This window comes from Aethalodelphis obliquidens, unplaced genomic scaffold, assembly GCF_003676395.1.
Source record: "Aethalodelphis obliquidens isolate GAN/ISIS:26980383/991018 unplaced genomic scaffold, ASM367639v1 scaffold18, whole genome shotgun sequence".
NCBI lineage: Eukaryota > Metazoa > Chordata > Mammalia > Artiodactyla > Delphinidae > Aethalodelphis > Aethalodelphis obliquidens.
In genome coordinates, this window is record NW_020837962.1 from 10,561,354 (window position 1) to 10,585,271 (window position 23,918).

The 23,918-nt window shown below is 50.2% G+C and overlaps 2 protein-coding genes across 14 annotated transcripts in view; one reads left to right on the forward strand and one right to left on the reverse strand.

Moving 5' to 3' along the window:
* Positions 1–5,626, forward strand: part of TRAP1 (TNF receptor associated protein 1) — a 45,126-nt gene extending 39,500 nt beyond the window's left edge. For both annotated transcript variants that reach the window (XM_027117562.1, XM_027117563.1), the window contains exons 14-18: positions 107–245; positions 650–735; positions 2,048–2,193; positions 5,156–5,228; positions 5,388–5,626. In XM_027117562.1, the coding sequence (XP_026973363.1) occupies positions 107–245; positions 650–735; positions 2,048–2,193; positions 5,156–5,228; positions 5,388–5,489 (546 nt within the window). In that variant the 3' untranslated portion in view covers positions 5,490–5,626. The remainder of the gene's footprint in view (positions 1–106; positions 246–649; positions 736–2,047; positions 2,194–5,155; positions 5,229–5,387) is intronic.
* The window catches only part of DNASE1 (deoxyribonuclease 1), a 28,083-nt gene continuing 9,750 nt past the window's right edge, over positions 5,586–23,918 (reverse strand). For 2 of the 12 annotated variants that reach the window (XM_027117565.1, XM_027117566.1), the window contains exons 2-11: positions 15,842–18,647; positions 8,989–9,075; positions 8,381–8,528; positions 7,915–8,003; positions 7,659–7,742; positions 7,246–7,361; positions 6,932–7,044; positions 6,697–6,851; positions 6,147–6,243; positions 5,589–5,926 (exon numbers count right to left, since the gene is read on the reverse strand). In XM_027117565.1, coding sequence (XP_026973366.1) covers positions 5,873–5,926; positions 6,147–6,243; positions 6,697–6,851; positions 6,932–7,044; positions 7,246–7,361; positions 7,659–7,742; positions 7,915–8,003; positions 8,381–8,527 — 855 coding nt within the window. In that variant the 5' untranslated portion in view covers position 8,528; positions 8,989–9,075; positions 15,842–18,647 and the 3' untranslated portion in view covers positions 5,589–5,872. Of the gene's footprint in view, positions 5,927–6,146; positions 6,244–6,696; positions 6,852–6,931; positions 7,045–7,245; positions 7,362–7,658; positions 7,743–7,914; positions 8,004–8,380; positions 10,165–15,841; positions 20,722–23,918 lie in introns of those variants that run through there. The other 10 variants (XM_027117575.1, XM_027117576.1, XM_027117574.1 and 7 more) reach the window with 10 other exon arrangements.

A 23,918-nucleotide genomic window follows, 5' to 3' on the forward strand; every position in this document is an offset into this window, starting at 1 on the left:
CAGATGCTGGGCCCAGCCCGCAGCCCCAGCCCCTGCTCCGTGTCCCTCTCCTGTCACGGGCAGAGGGTTCCCCGGGCCTGATGGAAGCCATTTCGGGTCCTCACAGGTTCTCTTCTGCTACGAGCAGTTTGATGAGCTGACCTTGCTCCACCTTCGTGAGTTTGACAAGAAGAAGCTGATGTCTGTGGAAACGGACATCGTTGTTGACCACTACAAGGAGGAGAAGTTTGAGGACGGCTCCCCAGGTCGGCTTGCTTCCCTTCTCTCTGGGCACAGGTGTGGATGGTGGCCTGGGGTGCAGGTGAGGCCAGGCAGGCCCAGGGAGCTGGCACTGTTTGCTACACGGCCTCTTCGTTCTGCAACAGTGGGTCTATATGGGGTTTTCTTTTCACAGCTTGCCTTCCTAAGATTGATAAAGCTTAAGAGAATCAGACATTTTAAAGCCCTAACAAAATTATATGGGCCTCAGGCAATCAAAAGTATCCTTTCTGGGGTCCAAATTTATCTGCTTAATTTTAGATGAAGAGTGTTCTGGTAGCTTCTGTCGTTGTGCCAGTGGCTGGCAGGGTGGAGGGAGCCTGCCGATGGGAGCCTATGGGGAGGGAGTTGTGGAGATGGCCTCCAAGCTCACCCTTCTGCTCTCCTGTAGCTGGCGACCGTCTGTCAGAGAAGGAGACAGAGGACCTGATGGCCTGGATGAGAAACGCGCTAGGGTCCCGTGTCACCAACGTGAAGGTGAGGCCTCCCAAAGACGGGCCACCACCCAACCACCATGGCCCTTGGTGACTGCACAGCTGGCCAGCCTGCCGGCTCTGGTTGCTGCTGCTCCTGCATGTGTGCGCTCGTGAGCACGTAGCCACATGTGCCCGGGGAGTTACTGAGGTCGGGCGGGCAAGCTTGGCTTCGCCTCCACTTTGTAGAGCAGTTGGAATGAAGAAAGTGGAAGGTGAGCTGCTGAGGGCCTGGTGGGCAGGCAGAAGCAGAGAGGAGGTGTCCCCAGTTGGCCTCCCCAGGGCCATCCTCGTCCAGGCCTAGAGGAGCTGCAGTGGCTGAGGACACAAGGGCGTACGGTCCAGCTTGGGTTCTCAGTGGGGGTTCTGGGTAGGCTTTAATGAGCTAGGAACCCACTGATCCAGCTCTGAGCTGCAAGAGAAAAGACAGTCACCAGGGAACAGGTGTCACTGGCTGAGGGACATGTTCAGGAGTGGCCCCAAAGGGACAGGCAGGTGTGCAGGGTAGGGAAGGCTGAGAGCAGAGGAGGGCAGACCTGGGGGCTCCATGGGAGGTAGCAGTGGGTCTCTGAGGGAGGCGAGGGCTTCCTGGCAGGGAGCAAGGTGTGTGGCTGGGGTTTCTCTATGTAACACACATATCGTGTCCATGCTTTACAGCAGTGACTCATTTAAGGTGGCCTAGGAGGTAGGTAGAATTCTCGTCCGTATCCTATGAAGGAAACAGGCAGAGTGCTTCCGCAGGTCAGGAAGTCGTGGAGCTGGATCCTTACTGTGCTGCCGGGAAGGGGGCAGCCATGGGCCCAGCAGGCCCAGGAGAGTCTCTGGCGTAAGTCAGGAGGCCTGAAGCCTGTGGGGCTCGGTGAGAAAAGGTGTATTTGATGAAGTAAAGGCCAGAGGGAGCCACAGGGAGCGGTGGGTGAGAGCACCGTCTGCAGTAAAGACGGACACAAGATTGAGGAAGAGGCTGGGCCAGGGGAAATGGGGTGGCCAGTCCTGGCGGGTCTTCAGACAGTTGCTGTAGGACCTGGAAGTGGACCCTGTGAAGCAGAGAAGTGCAGATAACACCAGGCAAGATGGACCTTGGATGGTAACTGATAGGTTAGAAATTGGTAGCTTTGGAGTGTAGAAGAGGAGGGAGTTCCCAAGCAGGGTACGATTCGTTAGCAGGTGATTGGGAGGGAGAGAGGGAGGGAGGAGCACTGCTGGTTGAGGGTATGTCCCTGGAGACCTGCGTTCTCCTGTCTTGTCATTTGGGGAAGCTTTATACCTGGTCAAGACCCTGCCAGGGCCCCTGTCACCCCCGGCCTTGCTTGCAGGTGACTCCTCGGCTGGACACCCACCCTGCTATGATCACGGTGCTGGAGATGGGGGCCGCCCGGCACTTCCTGCGCATGCAGCAGCTGGCCAAGACCCAGGAGGAGCGTGCTCAGCTGCTGCAGCCCACGCTGGAGATCAACCCCAGGTAAGGCTGCTGGCTCCAGGCCTCTTGGGCCCAGGGCCCTTGATGCCCAGGGAATGGGCATGCTCATTTCTAACCTGCCAGGTAATCTTTTAAAATTGTATGTGAGTGTGTGTTCTTTTATTTATAACACATAGAAAGTGCATAAAACTTTTGGACAGTTTGATAAATGTTTATATAAACACTCGTGTAATTGAACTGTATTAAACTATACCTATGTGACATTTAAAAAAACTGAACCTTGCCGACACCCAGACACTCCTGTTTTCCTCCTACTTGAATTCTGTCCCGCTCTCCAGGGAGAACCACAGTCGTGATTTCTGTGTCAGTCACTTCCTCACTGTGCTTTATGGTTTTTCAGCTACTTGTGCGTCATTACACACAAGCTCAGTTCTGCCTGTTTCTGAACTTCACGTGAATGGACCCCTGTGCACAGGTTCCCTTTGAAGCCTGCCTTTCTTCTCTTGGCGTGTGATCAGATGTATTCATCTGTGGGGGTGACTATAGTTTGTTCTTGTTCACAGCTGAATCACAGGGTATGAATCTACTCAGCACAATTATTTATTCTATTTTGATAGACATTTGGGTAGTTTCCATTTGGAGGCTGTTGGGAACACATTGCTCTGAACATTCTTGTCCCCCGTCTGGTGCTGCACATGTGTTTCTCCGGGATGGGTGCCCAGGCGTGAAAGCACCTTATCCTCAGCTGGGCTGAGTAAGGCCCACTGCTTCCAGAGGGCAGAGCATGGGAACCCAGGTCCCTGCAAGTTAGAAGGCTACTGTTCTTTTTTCTGTTGGGCTTTAAAAAAAAAAAATTGATTGGTAGTTCTTTATATATACTTTAACAGTTGCAGATATCTTTTCTGTCTTTTCACCTGTCTTTTAAAGAGAATTTCTTAATTTTAATGTAGTCAAATGTATATACATTTGTTAGAGATTTCTTAAGACCCCAAAAAGCATCTATTCCAGACATGAGTTTCTTCTCCTGCATGTCCTTCTAAAAGCTGTATAGTTCTGCCCTTTCATGTTGGTTGAGCCCATCTCTAACTGGCCTGTCTGGGATTGGGGGCTAAGGGGGGTTCTAGTTTCATCTTATTCCATGTGAACACCCTGTTGCCCACACCGTTAACTGTGCTGCCTTCTCAGATGAGTATCTCTTGGAAACTTATGTTTTCTTTAGAGTTCTTGTACATTTTTTATAGTTATTTGATGTGTCTTTATTGGATATTTTGAAATTTCATTTTCTAACTGTTGTATATGGAGACAGTTTCTTTTTTGGAAATTGACTGTATACAGCAGTAGTTTTTTACATGAAGTTACATGAACAAGTTACCAAAAACGCTAGAAAATCCATAGTCTCACCCCCACCACAGTCACTGTACCCTATTTGGTATATTTTCTTTTGGACTTTCGTCTTATTGTGGGTTTTGGTTTTTTTATGTAGTACATGCCTAATTTTTTTATTCATCACCTATAAATATTTTTCCATGTTGCTTTAGAACCATTAATTTACTTAAAACTACTGGGGAGTAGGGGGAAGTGCCTTTTCCAGTTTCTGAGCCAAATTACTAGTAACACAATTACTGGGTGAAAAGATCTGAATTGGCTCATGGCTGGCCACAAAGAGCGTTGGACGCCTCTCAAAGGAGCTGTCCTGGTTGGCAGGTTGGCATAATGGGTGCAGGCCTGTGTAATGGGTGCACAGTTCCCAGCTGTGAGTCCCCAATAGAGATGGACGCTGACTGGACAACCCGTTGCCTTAACTAGTTCTGACACAGAAGCAGTTTTGTAAGATAGCTGTGCAGAGTGCTCGTTTCTGTTGCCAAAAGACTCTTATTTTACAGATTTGCTTTAAAATTTGTTAATATATTCTTTCGGTTGAGAATTCTAAAGAACTAAGGGAGTTCACGGTGAACTCCCCGCCCCCCCCCATCCCCAGTTTCCTCACGTATCTTCGGAGACACTGTGTGGGGCCTCCTCTGGTACACTTGCTGTGCAGTGTGCTCACCTTGCTTTGTAAAGTGTTTGCTACTCTGAACAGCCCTGTGAGGGGAGGGAATCATGTCGTCTCAGACAGGGACCAAAGACACTCCTGCTGTCCTCTAACCTTTCCCCAGCGCCTTCAGTTTTATCCAACATCAACTTTTGCCGTTCTCTTAAAATTATACCTTATAATTTTGATGTATGTTTCCCACTGTATTTTTTCCTGTGCAGAAAATGTTTTTTTGTAGTCAGTTATTCTTTTCTTCTGACTTCTGGGTTTGTATTTTGTTTAAAAAGGCTTTCCCCTTCCGAGATTATAAAATACTTCTTCCCTGTTTTCTTCGAGTATTATACTTCTTTGCTTTTAATTTTTACATTTAATCTTTGATCCCTCTGGAAATTAATCACATCAGAATCCAACTTGTTTCCTGGGTGCGGCCCAGTTATCCTGTCTTTATGAGGTACTAACAAAATTCCTATATGAATTGGGCCATTTATACATTGTCCACTTTGTTGCACTGAGCTGTTACCTTTTCATTTTCCAGAACTGTTTAATTACTGGAGCTTTATGTTTTAACTGGGACTTCCTCCTCTAACTGCTCTTCCATGTTTACTTTATAAATTTTATACTAGATTTTTTAGATTAAAGGAATCCTATTAAATAAGGAAAGTTTCACTTCTATTTATGGTCCACTTATCCAAGAACTATAACATATGTCTTTTCATATATTAAACTCATCTTTCTTTACCTTAGTAGTGTTTCCTTTATATCAATTTTAGTATCAAAATTTTTGCTGGGTTTTCTGGGTATATAATCTGTAATTGATCATTATGGGCTTTATTTTTTATACTGGACCTATTACCCTTTTTTGCATGTTCTGATAACCCCAACATTTCAGAAAAGTCACTGGAGCACAAAGTTAGAGGCTGTGTGTGCATCCCCAGCCCTGAGCTAATAACTTCTGGTGGTTTCTGTGTTCAGGCACACACTCATCAAGAAGCTCAGTCAGCTGAGAGATGGCGAGCCTGACCTGGCCCAGCTGCTGGTGGATCAGGTGAGTCTGCTGGAGGAATGCGAACAGTAAACTGAGGCATGGGGCTGTCAGCTTCAGGAGGCTCTCTCTTCCTTTCTTCTCTCTCTTTGAGGTCCCTGGGTTGGGATCAGGCCTCGCTCACCCTCCCACTAACAACGAGGGTGCTGCCTTGCCTTTCAGATCTACGAGAATGCCATGATCACAGCGGGGCTGGTCGACGACCCCCGACCCATGGTCAGCCGCCTGAACCACCTGCTCATCAAGGCCCTGGACCGACACTGACAGCTGTGAAAGCCCCAGGTCCTCCTGCCCAGGGTTAGGGTGGGGGGGTGGTGGTGGATGGGGACGATGACAAAGGACTGGATGCTGCCAATGAGAACACCTACTTTTGAGCTTTATTCACTTAAAATGTATTCTTAGAGTTTTTGTCCAGACTGGGGTGCTCTGGTGACACAACCTCCAAGCTTACAATGGAAGCGGGTACAGTGAGGAAAAGCCTACCTTCCTCTAATTCCAGCTGCCACGGTGGTGGGGAGGGGCAGGAGCACTCAGGACCAGGCACTGGTTTCCTAAACCTAAACTGGTTTCCCTAGCCTTTGGCTGTGTCGTCTCAGTTCTTGGCGACAGGCTGCAGAGCGGAGGTCGCTGGCCAGGCCCCACTCACGTCAGGCTCTCTTCAGCATCACCTCCACCGGGTAATGGTCGCTGATGGCTAGGGCCTGTGGGGAGACAGCCATGAGCACAGGGACACCCAGACATCTAGTACTCTGCACTCATGCTCCTGAGGCCAGTCGGGATTTGGGCCTGGGAAAAGGAGACCAAGAGGCACCCAGGGCCACAGACAAGTGGCTCTTTCAAGTCAATGAAAAAAGCAGTGGGTCCAGGCCTATGTTCCTGTGTCCCAGGCCCCTATTAGAGCTACGTGACCAGGACACTTACCATCTGGTCACTCAATCCGTATGCAGCTTGGAAGTCAAAGGGAGCAGCTGAGTTGGGAACCACAGCATCTTGGAGCAGAGGTCCTGCAACCACGATCCTGCAGCATCAGACACAAGAGAAGGTCCCCTTCAGCCCACTGTCTAGCTCTGTGCACTTACACCTCAGATCCCAGCATGTCCCCGATCCCAGCATGTCCCCCCAGCTCCTCTTGGTATGGTAAATGTCACACAGTTCCACTGTTCCCCAACTGCTCTCAAATGTTCCCATGGGGCCAGTCGGGTCCTGGCTGTCACCCCAACACTGAGCTGAGCAACCTGGGCCCCAAACTGCACACCACTGACCAACCTACATACCCCCCAGTGAGTGTTATCCCTAAATGTGCTTCACCCCCAAACTAAGAAATGCTGCTCCTTTCATTCCATTTCCTAAGTGGACTGAGTGAAGCTCAGGAGGGTGCATGTCACAGGGCTTGGGAACCATTTCTGAAGCTGGTCATGGAGGCTCCCTCATCCCTGCCTGGGGGCTCAGTGTGGGCCCAGGCCCCGCTCACCTGTCGTAGGCACAGTGCGTGGATGTAACGGTGGTGTCGGCAGTGTCAGGAATCAGCCACTGGAAGGGGGGGCTCCTGCGCAGGCGGATGGATGACCACTGCGAGGGGGTCACGTAGCTGCAGCCAGCATTGAAATCACCCATCAATATGATGTCCTACCAGGAGACACACACTGGTTGGCCTGGGGCAGAAGGGGGGCCCCAGAGCCCAAGGCTGGGGGTGGGGGTTGCCTCACCTCCAAGTCCCACTTCTGCCAGACATCCAGGTAGACATCATAGAGAGAGTCGATCTCAGCCACCGCATCCGATGGGGCCGCATGCAGGGGAACAATGGCAAACTCCTTGATCTCTGTGGAAACAGGAGTCATACTGAGCCGGTGTGGGCTGGGCTCAGCCAGGAGTTGGGCTGTGGTGGAGGACACATGAGCCAGTCTTCGAGGGTGGACGTTTTCCTAAGTAACTCCAATGTAAGACCAAAGCACAAAGGGTGTGGGCTGCAGCACGAGACAGCTTTCCAGGTGTCTTGGGAAGGGCTGGGCGGGGCACTCACGTGTGAAGGGGGAGGAGAACTTGACCACAGCTGGCTCTCGGCTGAAGCTGTCATTCCCACAGGGCTCACAGCCATCATCGTACTGGTAGCTGTCCAGCACGGAAACCTGGTCGGGTCTGCAGAAGGCCGGGCCAGAGGGCAGTTAGCCTTGGGCCAGGGTGCCAGCTTGTCTTGGTAAAGTCACTTTCTGCCACGTCCAGGTGGGCAGGGGCCCGGCCTTAGCACCGCACAGACCCACTGGCCTGGAGCTCCTGCCATGTCCCCCTGCCTCTGCACAGGCTGTGAGGCCAGCTCAGAGCCCTGCTCTGTGGCCCCAGTTCTCGCCCCCACACCCGGAGGGGAGGGGCTCACAGGCTCTCTAGACCACACCCCAGCCTCCTGTCGGCACCCTCTGAGGAGGTGACCCAATCTACCTGAACAGGAAGAGGTAGCGCTCCTTATAGCTGTTGCGTCCCAGCGGCTCACTGACCACAAAGTGATAGGTGTTTGGGTCATCCCTGGATTGAGGAAACAAATGTCGCGGTCAGGGTGGGGGGCAGTCGGTGGGGACCCTCCTGCCACCTATATACATCTATAGCAGGGTTCCTGCCCACATCCCTATCTCTGGGGCCTGGCTGAAGTGGCATACCCTCTCCCATCCACGCCTCCCGGGACCGCACTGTCACCCACTGGTTGAGTTTGTCCAGCAGCCTCCCTACGGCCGTCAGGTGGTTGTCTCTGACCTCCTGGATGAGGGCGATATCATAGCGACTCAGGATCTGGGGACAAGGCCACAGTACTGCTAAGCGGGGCAGGCTGGGTGGAGACTGAGGCATCCGAGCCTGCCTGCTGTGAATCACAGGGCCGACCTGCTCCTCCCAGACACCTTCCTGTCACAGCTTGGCCTGGGACTTGCCTGGGACGTGCCAGACATCCCACCACCTCCAGCCGTGGTGGACGGCACAGCAGTGACAAGGACCTGTCCCCTTGACAGACAGGTGGGCTGAGACCAGAGGCTTTCAATCCCCTCCCCCGATCACCACCACTGCCGATCACCCTCAGGACTGACCACTGGCCCAGGGTTCCCAGGGCCTGTTAGAGGGCCCTCCCCTTCCCCCACCCTGAGTCCCCTGAGGACAGGCCAGCCTGGATTTACCTGTACAATGTAGTTGGAGAGGGTAGCATTGGACATCTTGGTCTCCCCGAAAGTCTGGATGTTGAAGGCTGCTATTCTCAGGGACAGGGTCTGCTGCAGCAGGCCAGCCAGGGTGAGTAGCACCCCCATCAGCCTGGCACCCCTCATTCTGGATGAGGAGAAATGTTCACATGTGGGCCTGAGGTTGGCAGACTCAGCACTCTGGCCTCCCTGAGTCCAGCTGCGCAGAACTGGTAGAGCCCAAGGCTGAGTAAACCCTGTCTTTGTGGGCTATGCCGAGCAGGCCAGGGTGAGCCTCTGAGCCCTCTCACCAGCATGCAGAGAGCCAGACACCAAGCGCCAAGTAACAGGCGCTGGATCTTCTCACTCCTCACCTGCCAGCAGATGAGCCCCTGTGAGGGTCGCCAGCCTAGGAAGCCCCTGACACTGTGGGTGGGGCACCAGCTCACCGCCCTCCCCGCTCCAGCCGCCCTCCCCTCTGGGATTGGCCAGGGCTCTTCCCAGGGTGGCCACGGTCACCAAGAGGGACTCCACGGGGCTTATGGGCCTGGTACCCACCTTCCACAGGCCACGGGTCACACAGCCCTTGGGGCACCAGGCACACTCACCTGAAACTTGACTTTCACAAAGACAACAGGAATTCTGCCAAGAATCAAGAATTGATACTCTTCGGTACCAATTTTCTCCTTTCACTGCTTTAAGAAAAAAATTCACAAAGTGTTAAGAAACACAACTGTGAGCTGCTGCAGCTCCAAATCCTCACACAGGGAATGTTCGTCCCACCTGGGGTTTTAAAGGTTTAGGCAGCTGTGACCTTTCCCAGGGCATCACCTGGAGGACACAGAACAATAGTGCTGCCTGTGGGGCTTTCCTAGCAGGTGGGTAGCTGGCATGTGTTTATTTCAAAAGGTACAGGTCCTTCCTGCTGTAAAGAGCACCTGATGTTTGCCCTTGGTTTTAAAAAGTAAAAAAAAAAAAAACAAAACAAAAAAAACAGCCAAAGGCTCTGTGTCCTTTGCACAAGTTGCTCTCCCAGGGGTGGGGAGCAGATGCACTGGAGGGCAGGGTCCTGGCTACTCCTGGCTGCAGGACTTGAGGTGACCTTGGAGCTAGCAGCCAAAGCCAGACATTCCATGTTGCAAATGGAGCCCATGGTGGCTGCTCTCCCAGGACCCCATCTCTCACCAACTCCAACCCCTGCTTCCTAATCCTTCAGTTGTGACGGCTGCAAGCACCCTGGCCAGGAGTTGGGGCTCTCAACAGGGCGCACATGAGATGCAGCATTGGGGGCTGCAGGGCTGCGGGCACCAGGGAGGGGCAGGGGCTGCAGAGTCCACCTCACTTGCCAGCAAGGCAGCAGGAAACCTTCCTGTGGAGAGCCTGTGCATTTCACGCACAGGTGACAGGAGTGGCTGGGTCATAAGGACACTGTCAGGCAGCAGCTGAGGGTCCATGCCAGGCCATGGGTCCAGTCATTTCATTTGGAATCCTTGGCTTTCCCATTTATGTTCATTACCTGTGGCTGCTGTAACAAGTCAGCACAAACTTGGTGGCTTGAAACTACAGAAACTTATTTAATAATCTTAGAGTCCAGAGTCCAAAATCCATTTCACTGAGCTGAAACAAGGTGTGGCAGGGCTGCACACGCTCTGGAGGTGCTGGGGGAGACCCTTCCTGCCTCTTCAGCTTCTGGAGGCTCCGGGTGTTCCTTCGCTTATGGCTGCATCACTTCAGTCTCTGCCTCCATCATTATATTGCCTTCTCTTCTGTGTCGGTTCTCTCCCCTCAAAGATATAGGTTATTGAGTTTAGGGTCCTCCCGGATAATCCAGGCCTGTCTCCCCATCTTGAGATCCTTTTTTGCCGTGTGAAGTTAATAGTTTGCAGGGATTAAGACATGGAGATATTTTGGGGGGTATTATTCAGCCCATCACCCTATCCATGGGGGCTCTGCCCCATTTCGGGGTTGGAGGTTGTGGTCTCCAAGGACAGCCGTGCAACTGGGAAGGCTGGGTCCCTTCCTGGAAAGGAAGGGTCTTGAAGTATAAAGGGGAGTGGAGGGCTACGGGGGCCTGGGGGTCAGGGAGCAGGAGGGGGCCTTAGGGGAAAAGTCAGCAGGAGCCAAGGTCAAAATCAAAGTGCCATGGATGTGGTCAGCTGATCATGAAGTAGGAGGACACAGAGGGATTAAAAACAACTCAGAAAGTAAACCAACTTCAACAAGACCAGAACCCCCTGAAGTAATGAGAACATGCTGACGGACAGCTCCAGCAGTCAGTAGGAATGCCAGTCAGCTCGTGTGTACCCTGATATGGCATCTACAACATGGGGTCATGTGGCCTGGCCCTCAAGCTGCCAGAAGCCCCACTGCAGCCTTTTGCAAAGGTTTGATTGCTGACTCTCCTGTTTAAAATCCCCGAGGCTTCAAGTGTGTCAAAATCCAGACCCCGACCACCAGGCAAGACCATCAATGTATTCAGTGTAGGTGCCTTGACACTTTTCTTCCATAGGTATCTTTTCTGGACACACAGTTGCCAGACCTTTTGAGGGGAGCATGAGAGCAAACCAGTAGGCAGCAAAGCCATGGCTCACACAGAAGACACCCAGACCCCCCAGTTTTCAGCATGTGGGACACGGGCACCTGTTTGTTGGCACCCCTGTCCCCCTCTCAACCAAATGCTGCCCCTTCTCTGGGAGGTGCCCTCCCTCCCCAACCTGTCAGAAGAAAGGTCCCAACGGTGGCCTCATTTGCACAAAGTGCCAAGCTCTACTGCCATATTGGCTGCTCTAAGTCGGGCCCACAAGAGAGGCAGGCAGCACAGCCGGGAAGACCCTGGCCCAGGAGTCAGGGATTTGGGGCCCAGACCAGGCTCACCCACTGCACCTTCAACCACTTTGAACCTCAATATCTTCATCTATAAAATGGGGATAAAACTGGATAAAACTGTCACTGCTTTCCTCCTAGGTTTGTCTTAAGGATCAACAGACATAACATTATTCTACAGAAGAATCATTTCACATCTTAAAAATTCATCTTATCCCTAAGACTAGTAACCTTCTCAGCTGTTATATTTCCATCACCCTTTTAACTTTCCCTCATGGACCTCTTTTCCATTTGTATCAGTCAGCTGTTGCTGTGTAACAAGCAACCCCAGGATTCAATATGTATGGCAGTATGCATTTTTTTTCTCATGCTCACAGGTCTGTAGGTTAGCTGGGAGGGCTCTGCTCCCTGGGCCTCCCTCTGGGTGGGGGTTAGGCACTGGGCTGAAGGGGCTGCAGCTAGCATATATGCTCTTCTAACATGGTGGAAGGTGGAAACTTCCAGAGAGGTGAACAGAAATACATGATGCCTCCAGAAGCCTAGGCTCAAAATCTGCATGATGCCACTTCTGCCCATATTCTTTTGGTCTTAGCAAGTGACAGGGCCAAACCCAACACCAATGGCAGAGTCAGGGGTACACTCCTCCCGCGCCAGGCTCCACAGTGCAGACAGAATGGGTGCCAGGGAAGGGAGGAAGCCCAGTGTTGCTGGCATTTTTCAATATCACATTAGCAGGGAAATGGGTGCAGACGGCAGACCACTTTCTCTGATCAGGGTGAGCTATTTTTACATCAACCCCGAAAGTCTGCCACACTCTTTAGTTAAACTAAACCTGTTCAGATACAGGAAGGGGAAATGACGCATCACACCGAAGTAATTAAGTCGGGGTCAGGTCTTGAGTTCTGAGGCATTTTAAATCAAAGAATAGGGCTTCCCTGATGGCACAGTGGTTAAGAATCCGCCTGCCAATGCAGGCGACACGAGTTTGAGCCCTGGTTCAGGAAGATTCCACATGCCATGGAGCAACTAAGCCCGTGCGCCACAACTACTGAGCCTGTGCTCTAGGGCCCGCGAGCCACAACTACTGAAGCTCACACGCCTAGAGCCCATGCTCCGCAACAAGAGAAGCCACCACAATGAGAAGTCCGCACACCACAACAAAGAGTATCCCCCATTAGCTGCAACTAGAGAAAGCCTGCGCACAGCAACAAAGACCCAACTCAGCCATAAATAAATTTATAAAAAATAAATAAAATCAAAGGATAAAGAGAAAATCCTCTAAGCACTGAAGCTGGGAACACGATAGCTTCAAAGGGACATTTGCCATGTGCAGGCTGTTGGGCTGTGAGGGCAACAGTGAGTGCCACAAGACCCAGTGAGCCATCCCAAAGAATTGCTGGGGGTGGGGGGGGGGACTTGCACACCAACATGTGGCCCAGGACAGAGGATGTCCACAGACCCAGAGGGAAAAGGGCACAGAGCTGCAGTTTCTAAACAATGCACTGAATAACCCCCAGCCCACAGTGAACTTGCAGGCACAGCAGGATGCCTTTTACTTTTGAGGAAAATGGTGATACTAAACATCTCTGAACACTTCATGGTTTCAACATCATATCTTGCTACACTCCTTTCCACTATTTCATGTCTGCAAAGCTAGGTTTCTGGCAGTTATTGAAAAAGCAATTACTGTGTAAGAATCAATGTGAAAAAAGCAACAAGGGTGGCAGTGTCCAATCTGATTCCAAGATTCAAGAAGAGCCGATAGGCACACGTTCCACCCATAAATAATTACAGTTACTTAAAAATGAAATGAAAAAAAATTTAAGTTTACATTATTTTCCAAATATCTACTGTAAGTTGCTAGGACGTCAATACTTAACTTGTTTGGACTTATGTATTTAAAAATGGAACTGTTAGGTACTTCTTTTGGCCTATAAGTCCCTTAAAATAATTACTGAACCTTAACTAGAAGTGCTCTGAACTGCGAGTTTGGGAACCTCTAGATCTGACATACACAGTGGGTATGCCCCCCTCCCACTATGGCCCTGCCTCCACCCAGATGCTCAGATACCTGAGGCTCATTTGGGTCCCTGTTTTCTCTCAGCCCCACCCCAAATGCATCCTGAGTCTACAGTCCCCTCTGGTTTTGCAGCTGCGACACCTGTCCTTTGCTGAACACAAGCAAATCTGCCCATTGGTCTCCCTGCTCCCAGAAACTCTCCCCACAATCCCAGTATCCACACAGCATGCAGCACATCTTGTAAATGTGCAATCAGATCACCTTTTTCTCCTGCTTAAAATCTGTCATCGGGGGACTTCCCTGGTGGTCCAGTGGCTAAGACTCCATGCTCTCAATGCAAGGGGCCTGGGTTCGATCCCTGGTCAGGGAGCTAGATCCCACATGCCACAATTAAGTTCCTGTGTGCCGCAGCTAAGACCCAATGCAGCCAAACAAACAAATAATTTTTTTAAAAAATCTATCATTGGTTTCTCATTGTCCTTATGAGGAAAGCCAGGGCCTACCAGGGCTTGTGCAATGCCAGCTGAGGGCGCTGCTCTGCACGCAGAGCTACCCACCCTGTCATTCCAGTTCAGCTCACCATCACCTCTTCAGGGAGGCTGCCCTCTCCCCAACCCAACCCTCCCACCAGCGTGGTCCCAATGTCATCTTTTCCATGACCCTTATCACTTGTTTTCCTTGTTTTAGTGTTTGCTCTTACTTGCTTACACCGGTTGAAGGCAGCCTCTGGACTAGAACACAATCTGCACAGGAGCAGGGACCTTGTCTATCTCGTCCATGAAACTGACCAGGCCTAAAACAATGCCTGGAAGGTAGAAGGCTCTGTGCTCACCTGTTCCTCACCTCCTGTCCTGCAACCTCCCATGTGAGAGAACGTCCCTTCCTCATGGACTCTCCAGAGAGAACCCAGCATGGTTTCCTCTCCTGAAGCACAGGAGACACTGCAGGGTGTCCAAGTTGCTTCTGGACACTTGGCCTGAGCTGACCAGAAGCTCCCAGGAGCCAGTGGCTGTTGTGTCCTCCCTCACCCAGATTTGACCTGGATTCCTCCTCTCCCCTCAAAAGCGGTTTTTGCTGGCCCCAAGACAGAGCATTTTAGAGGACAAAGGGGCTTCCATCTTTTACTTGAGATAAAAGGCCAATGTCTTTGCTGTGACATTGCTTTAATCCATGTTAGACAGCCTGTGCAGGTCAGCAGTCATCTCTCAGCACAGCCACTGGCCTTGGCCCATGACCCCACCTTAGCTCACCATCCCTCTTGAATTTATTTCTGTTCATTATAAGGAACTCATTAACCCAGGATGGAAAATTTCTCAGAACATGCCTGTGAACTGCTACAATCCACAACAGTTTCAAGGTCAAGCTCAGCACAGCCCCGACCCTGCTCCCTCACCCCCAGTTACGCCAGTGCCCATCATGTCAGTGGAACAGGCAGCACTCGGGTTCCATGGTCCACGAGCCTGAGCAGCAATGTGCACGCCCCTTGCAAATCACAGACAAGCCTCCCTTGGTTCCCCGTCCCACCAAAGGCATTTTCTAAGGTTTATGTTGGAGAGATTAGCATACCTTTAGCCTGAGCCCATGAGCACAAAGTTCCTGTTGCCTGAGACCCTTGAAGATTTCACTAGAGTCATGGAGCTCAATGACTAGACTGCCAATGTGCTGGTAATGTTTCCAACAAGGCTGCAATGGAGAACGATCCCCAAATTCCCAAGCCCCCTCAGTCTCTCCCAAGTACAAAGAGCCTCCTCAGCAGGCCCCCCCGCCACTGCCCAACGGGTTTACAGAAGGGCTCAGAGGGCCCAGGACAAGGAAGCTCACAGGATAGTGCGAGCTGGTCATGGTGGGGTTTGCAGAGATATTTTCTATTGATCTATCTTCCAGTTCACTAGTCCTTTCTTCAGCTGTCTCTCATCTACTTTTAAATCCACCTACTGAATTTTAAATTTCAGTTATTGCACTTTGAATTTTCATTTAATCTTTTATGAATTCTAATTCTCTGTGAAACTCCCCACCTCACCTATTTCAATATGTTAGTCAGTTATTTTAAAGTCCATGTCTGCTAACTCCAATATCTTATCTCCTGTGGGTCTGTCACTCTTCCCCCCCACTCCCCCCCATCCTGTTTCTCAGTGTACCCAGTAACTTGACAGAGTGTCAGGCACTGTGTGTGACAGATGGTTGAGGATCAGGATGGTGTCTCCCTCCAGGGTGGGCAGCAGAGGGGAAGGCCACCTCAAGCCACTCCAGGGCTCAGCTAACGCTAAACTCATTCTACAGTCCTTGTGAAGTCCAATCTACCTGTGGTCCCCAAAGGTCCAAGCTGAGAGCCTGGTACTTCTTAGGGCCATTCCTCCTTGGCAGGCTCTGAACTCCTCCCTAGCATCATGAAACTGCCAAAAAGCCAGCTGTGCTTTTTTAGCCACTTTCTGCTTCTCTGGCCTCCTTCCTCTCAGGGATCTTGGCCCTCAGGTTCCACTGCCTCAGCAGGCCCAAACCCCCAGCTCAGTCTCCCCAGTCCCGCAAGGTTACGCAGAGCTCCTCTGGCTTCTCTGCCTCTGGGCAGCTGCTCCTGCCCAGCCCCAAAGGGAGAAGCCAGTGGAGGAAATAGGACTCACCTCTTCAAGCTCCCCTCTGAGTTGCAGGTGCTGGGGTAGTGCTCCAGTCCTACAAGCAGATGCTTTCTGAATTATGGTCAGTTCCTTGAGTCCTCATCAGGCACTGGTCTGCCGTAAGCTACTCCATTGCCAGAAGCAGTCTGTTTTCATTACCTGGAATGAGTCACTGAAGCAGAGCGCTGGAGAGGATACGGTTGATAACTAGGCAAGCTGGTCCAACTAGCAGGCCGTGTGGACATCTCTGAGCTATAAATGTCCTGTGCAGAGGTATTCCACCCAATAAGAGGCGGCCAGAAGGGAAACAGACAATCCCTTCCTGCCCCACCAAGAGTCTCTGGGACTGAAGATCTCCATATCCTGTCTGAAACCCACAGCATTTGTTCTCATCAGCCCACTCCTAAAAGTGAAGATGGCGTAGTGCCAGGACATAGCAATTCTATATTCCATAAATTGTTCTACAGCTCCTCAGAGAATGGAGCATCTGTCCTCAGCTCAGGTTTACTATCTCAATCCTAGAGAAGAAGCCTTGGGGCCTGCAGACTGCCAGCTCCAGGCCTGTTTCCTTTCTGGGGACTCTGCACCCTTAGCCAGATGGGCAATGCTGGTTTCTGAGAACTGTAAGTACCTGCTGTGCTTCCTGCCCAGGACCCGACACGTGGCTTATCTATAGACACTATAGTTTATTTCACATTGACAGTTTCAACAATGTTTCCCAAAGGGGATCCTGCCTCAGGGCCTTTGCACTGTTCTACCTGAGCACTCTGCCTCCAGATGGCTACATGGTTTGTCCCTCCCTTGACTTGAGCCTCTGCCCAGATGTCACCCTACCATAGCATCCTACTTAGTAGCAGGTTTTGTCCCACTGTTCTATCTCCTTTACCCTGCTTATTTTTTCTTGCCCAACAATCACATCTAACATACAATGTATGGTCAGTCTCATCCCACTGGACTTATTAAGTCCCACAAGAGCTGGGGCTTATGTAGCAGCACCTAAACAAGGCCTGACCCATAGCAGGTGCTCACCAACTACTTGCTGAATGAAAAGATGAATGTCAGGCAGGGACTTTCTTGGCAGAACAATGTCTTTAGATGCTCCAACCTCTTCAGCTGCTCTGGTTGTGCCCATTTAAGTGTGAGCATCTCACATAAGAGGAGCCCGACTTGGTCCTCCCTGATGACTAAGTAAAGGAACAGGCTTCTGCCACTGGCCCAGGCTCCTCAGCCTCCACATCCCAAATCCTGGTGGGATGGAGACACGTAACCAAGAGTGATAAGGGAGCACCAAAGTTACAGCTCCTAACAGGAGGGGAGCAGAGGGAAGGAGGCTTCCCGTGGGGTAAGTGGCCGTCAGAACGATACTCAGGTAAAGCGCAGCCAGATAGCAGAGAGCTCAGAACAACTCTGCCCTGTCATGGAATTCCCAGGCAAAGGCTGAGGATTGACTCTAGAGAGGAAGTGGTACGGGCCCATCTCCATGGAGAGGAGGGGGCTGCCCATGCCTGAGCCGGAGCCCAGCAGGACTCTCACAAGGATCTATGGCCCCAGGGGCCGATGCCCGTGTATGGTACAGCCCCATGATGCAGTAGCCACCACAGCTCTCACCACAGACCCTCAGACCTGAGTCCCAAGTGCAGTGTGTCCTTCCAACTCTGCCTACTCCTTCCTGGATGAGTAGCTAGGGAAGGCTGGTACCATGTCTTCCCCACCTCCCCTGGTCACCGTGCCTACTAGTCATCAGCCTCTGCTCACCCTCCATTATCTAAGCATCTCTGGACCTCAGAGTATAGGACATTGTGCAATGTGGCCCCACCAGTGAGGAGAAGACCACAGTCCCTGAGCTCCCCTGGGTACTTCTCCCTGCCCCCCACTACCATGGGAAGCTGTGAGCTGTAATGTTCCTATAACTCAGTTTCTCTTGGGGGTGGGGACACGTGCAGTGAGAGCCTGTGGGGGGGCTCAGTCATGTGAGGAGAAAGGCTCCCACTGAACCATTCTTCCCCCACACCTCAGCTTCCCCCTACCCAGCCTCCAGGGCAGTCACCTCATCGGGCCTGCTGTGAGGGAAGGGTGCTGTGCTTGTCCTGCCCAGGCCCCCCCCCCCAGAGTGAGGGCTCCCCAAAGGGCCTGCCAAATGTGGGCAGACATAGGGCCCTGCCCCCACTTCTCTACCCAAAGGTCCAGACACTGCCCCAGTGAGGGGGCCTGAGGCATGTAGATTCCCAGCTACTAAAAGAGAATGTGCCCCCAGGAGAACAGGAAAGGCAGCCGCAGAGACCTCTGCCTCCTCAGGAATCGTTGGGCTCTGGGGAATGGCACTGGATCTCACCCCACTTCTATACCAGCTTAGAAAACATGTCCACTTACCTGTGAGGCTGGCTTTCCAGATTCTCTTCCCCAGGGCCTGCATAAAAGCACAGCCACCAGTCAAGGGACAGGGCCTCAGGCAGGAGCAGCGATGACCTCAGGATGCCAGGAATGAGCCCAGTCCAGCGCCCTCCCACCTGGTCCTCTGGCCAAGGCCAGAGTGGCCTGAGGCAGGTGCCTTGTCGGTCTGGCTCCCCATCGTCCAAAGACTGCTGAAGTTGTAGCAGGCCATAGAGGAGGCCTACACAAATGCATTGGTGATTGGCTGTTTCCTCACTTGGGCTCCTGTGAGGAGGCAGTGATCTTCGCAGGTGCCTCAGCCCACAAATGACACAGTGCAGAAAGCTGGTAAGATGCAAATTTGCTGGGGAGCCAACTCCAGACTGCCACCATGTCACTCCCTCACAGCCTGTGCCATCTTGCTGCTCCCATTCACACGTGACTGGTTTAAAAAGAAGAAAAAAGGGAGCGTTAATAATGTCAGTCAACTTAGCTACAGGGCACCAACTTGTCCTGAAATTTCATCAGGCTGTTTCATTTGTTTGTGTGTTTATTCACTCATTCAAGATGGAGTAACAGGGGCCCTAAACAACAAGAAAGCTGGACAAGAGATGATGTGATGGTTTTCAGTCACTGGATAAGTACAGGACAGTGATCCCAGGGAGAAGGGACACCAACACACTAGGTCCTATGATTTTTGTGTGTTTGTGGCAGGGGGGAGGGGGGCGGTGTTGCACCGTGCAGCTTGTGGGATCTTAGTTCCCCGACCAGGACTGAACCTGGGCCCACAGCAATGACAGCGCCAAGTCCTAACCACTGGACCGCCAGGGAACTCTGGGCCCTATGACTGACCAGCCATAGCTGAAGCAGTTTCTAGGCTACAGTGCAGGGAAGGGAAACTCAGACCTGGCTGTCTCCTGAGTGCACGAGACACTGAGGAGGTCAGGGAGGCCCAGGTGGCTAGAATGTGTACAGCAAAATGTTGGGGAGCAGGGGGCTGTACAGAAAGCAGAGCTCCAGGATCCGAAGAGGATTCCCTCATGTCTTCAGCTAAGGACAAGTCTGTACCTGTGTAAGAAAAACTATGTGAGGAGGCTGGGGCAAGAACCCCTGGAAAGGAGCAGACAGAACAATCCCCAGAGCTCACACAGGAAGGGAATAAACTGTGTTCCCACAAGCCACCATGGAAAGACTTCCTCATTCACAGGGTATTGGGTAGAATCCTCAGACGGGCATCACCCCTAGTAATGAGGCTAAATTAGCTGTAGACCAAAGGCAGCTCTGGACTACCCTAACTCAGCTCGGGAGCAATCCTCTAAAGGATCAACTGATGCCAAGGAACTTAACTGGGTGCCATACCAAGATTAATACTATTTGAAGGAATACAACAAAACCCAGCAACCAACAACATAAATTTACAATGTCTAGTAGCCAGTAAGGAAATTGCCAGGTCTATCGATCAGGGTACAGCCAGGGGACAGATACCACATGATATTTTAAACAAGGGAAGTTTATTATAAAGAATTAACTATTTAGAGGGAATTAACTAAAAGGAACCAAAAGAGAACCCTACAGAATACCCTAGGGTGAAGGGAAGTATACAAGAGAACGACTCAGAGCTGCGAGATCACAGCTCACTGGATGGTGAAGTTTACTGGGCTGTCCCAGGCCAAGGCTGGGAACTGAAAGCCACCTGAGAGGGTGCCAACAGAATTAGCTGGGAAGCTGTCTGCAGAGAGTGCTAGGAAGTCACCAGGGTGGAGGTGCTGATGAACTCACTAGAGAGCTGCCAGGAGGCCAGCTGGGTTACCCATGGAACTTGCCTGGGTTCCATGCAAGTGCCTACCCCCTTCCAAATATATAAAGAGCCTCATCGCTGGCACCCAGGCCAGTGCTGCTGAATTTGCAGCTAGGAAGCTGCCTGAGAAGGTGCCACAGAAATTCACCGGGGGTGAGCTAATGTCACAAAACAGGAATGAGCAAAGCACAAAGAACCAGAATGACAGGCCCTTTCTCCTCCAGCGCCCTCCACTGACAAAGGTTAGTATCAGGCTAGCTGGCAAGGGAGGAATGTTCCAGCATCACAAGCCGGCAATGAAGGGTGGATTGACAACTGCTATACCAGGCATGTGAAAACAGAAGAAAATATGACTTATGACCATAAGAAAAAGCAATCAATAGCAACTGACCTAGAAGTGACAGATATAAAGGAATTATCGGACAAGGACAATAAAACAGATATTATAAACATGCTTCATAAATTCAGGAAAGTAGAGGGAAACATGAGCATAATGAGAAATGGAAGCTATAAAAAGACCTAAATGGAACTTCTAGAGATGGTATAAATATCTGAAATGCAAAAACACACAGTATGGGATGAACATCAGATCAACACTGAAAAAGATCACACAACTCAGGACTTCCATGGTGGTGCAGTGGTTAAGAATCCGCCTACCAATGGAGGGAATACAGGTTCAAGCCCGGGTCTGGGAAGATGCCACATGCCGTGGAGCAACTAAGCCCATGTGCCACAACTACTGAAGCCCACGTGCCTAGAGCCCGTGCTCCGCAACAAGAGAAGCCACTGCAGTGAGAAGCCTGTGCACCGCAACGAAGAGTAGCCCCCGCTTGCCGCAACTAGAGAAAGCCTGCACACAGCAACGAAGAAGACCTAACACAGCCAAAAATAAATAAATAAATTTATTTTTTTAAAAAAGAGGGGCATTACATAATAATAAATGGGCCAACTCTTCAAGAAGACATAATAATCCTTAATGTGTATGTACCTAATAACAGAGCTTCAAAATACATGAAGGAAAAACTGATAGAACTGCAAAAAGAGACAGATGAATCCACTATTATAGCTGCAGACGTCAACACCCCTATGACAGAAATGGACACATCCAAGAGGCAGAAAAGGACATAGCTGAACTCAACAAAACCATCAATCAACCGGATATAATAGACATCTATAGACTACTTCATGCAGAAGAATATTCACTCTTCTCAAGTTCACATGGAATATTCACTGAGACAGACAACATTCTGGGCGATAAAACATACGTTAACACATTTAAAAGAACAGACATCATACAATGTATGCTCTCAGTCCACAACAGAATTAAATAAGAAATCAGTAACAGAAAAGGAGCTGGAAAATCCCCAGACACCTGGAGATTACATAACACATTCCCAAATAACACATAGATCAAAGGAGAAATTAAGAAATGTTTTGAACTAAATGAAAATGAAAATACAACTTATCAAAATTTGTGAGATGCAGCGAAAACAGTGCTTAGAAGGAAATTAATGGCATTGAATGCATGTATTAGAAAAGAAAAAATATCTGAACTCAATAATCTAAGCATCCACTTCAGGAAACTAAAAAAAGAAGAGCATATTAGTTCCAAAGTAAGCAGAAGAAAAGAAATAATGAAAATTAGAGGAGAAATCAATGAAGTTGAAAACAAGAAAGAGAGAAAATCAAGGAACCAAAAGATAGTTCTTTGAAAAGATCATCAGTAAACCACTAGCCGAGCTAAGAAAAAAAAGAGAGAGGACACATTATTACTAATATCCAAAATGAAAAGGGGACATGACTGCGGATCCCATGGGCATTAAAAAGATAATAAAGGAATACTATGAACAACTCTATGCCCACAAATGTAATAACTTAGAGCAGGGGTCCCCAACCCCCAGGCCACGGACCGGTACCAGTCTGCAGCCTGTTAGGAACCGGGCTGCACAGTAGGAGGTGAGCGGCGGGCAGGCAGGTGGGCAGGCAGGCGGGTGGGCTAGCGAGCAAGCGAAGCTTCATCTGCCGCTCTGCATCGCTCCCCATCGCTTGCATTACCACCTGAACCAACCCTCCCTCCCCACCCCATCCGTGGAAAAACTGTCTTCCACGAAACTGGTCCCTGGTGCCAAAAAGGTTGGGGACCGCTGACTTAACAGGAAATGAACCAATCCTTGAAAGCACAATCTGCCAAAACTCACACAAACAGAAAGAGACAATCTGAGTAGGCCTAGATCTACCGAAGAAATGAACAAATAACCTTCCAAAACAGAAAGCATCAGTCCCAGATGCGTTCACTGGTAAATTCTACCAAATATTTAACAAGAAATTACACCAATTTTCGTCTCTTTCAGAAGGTAGAAGCAGAGGGAATACTTGCTAACTTATTCTGTGACATCAGCATCACTCTAATACCAAAACACATTACAAGAAAAGAAAGTACAAATTAATCTCTCTCATGAACATAGATACAAAAACGTTCAACAAAATATAAACAATTAAAATCCAGGGACTTTCTTGGTGGCGCAGTGGTTAAAAATCCACCTGCCAATGCAGGGGACACGTGTTCAATCCCTGGTCAGGGAAGATCCCACATGCCGCGGAGCAACTAAGCCCGTGCACCACAACTACTGAGCTTGCGCTCTAGAGCCTGCGTGCCACAACTACCGAAGCCCGTGCACCTAGAGCCTGTGCTCCACAACAAGAGAAGCCACCTCAATGAGAAGCCTGCACACCGCAACGAAGAATAGCCCCCACTCGCCACAACTAGAGAAGAGACCACGCGCAGCAACAAAGACCCAACGCAGCCAAAAATAAATTTTAAAAAGTAAAATAAAATAAAATCCAAACACTGTATAAAAAGAATTACATATCATGACCAAGTGGAATTTACTCCAGGTATGAAAGGCTCGCTCAACATTCAATAATCAAGTAAGATAAATTCTCACACTGACAGGCCAAAGAAGAAAAATCACATGATCATAACAACACACATTAAAAAAAAGCATTTCACAAAATTCTATACTTTTTAAAAAACCATAAAAACTCAGCAAACTAAGAATAGAGAGGAACTTCCTTAATATGATAAAGATTATGCACAAAAAAACCTACAGGTTGGGACTTCCCTGGTGGTCCAGGGGCTAAGACTCCGTGCTCCCAATGCAGGGGGCCCGGGTTCGATCCCTGGTCAGGGAACTAGATCCCACATGCCACAACCAAGAGTTTGCATGCCGCAACTAAAGATCCTGCATGCCACAACGAAGACCCGGAGCAGCCAAATAAATAAATATTAAAAAAACAGAAACAGGGGCTTCCCTGGTGGCTCAGTGGTTGAGAGTCTGCCTGCCAATGCAGAGGACATGGGATCGTGGCCCAGTCTGGGAAGATCCCACATCCCGCAGAGCGGCTGGGCCTGTGAGCAATGGCCGCTGAGCCTGCACGTCCGGAGCCTGTGCTCTGCAGCGGGAGAGGCCACAATGGTGAGCGGCCTGCGCACTGCAAAAACAAACAAAAACAAAAAACGTACAGGTAAGGAGTGACATCAGCAAAATGGAGGACTAGGAAGCTCTAAGCCCTTGTTCCCACAGAGACAACAAAAAACAATCCAAAATTGGCTGAACTAACTTTACAGGAGATCTGGAGAACAGTCAAACGTCTATAGCAGCCAAATGAATGTGCAATCAATGCCTACCCGCCTTGGCATGGCAGTGTCTTGGTCTAGAGGAGGCAGCAGACCAGTTCCCAGTTCCCTCTCTCAAATCAGAGGGAGCAGAGCTGACCTTATTTGCAATGATCTAACCAGTCTTGGGACTATTGAAGGACTGATCTCTGTCCACCTAACTTGAATCTCAGGCAGAGAAAATCAACAGGCACTAATCATGAAGGCTACAAGGATTTCAGACTCTGAGATGCCTTGAG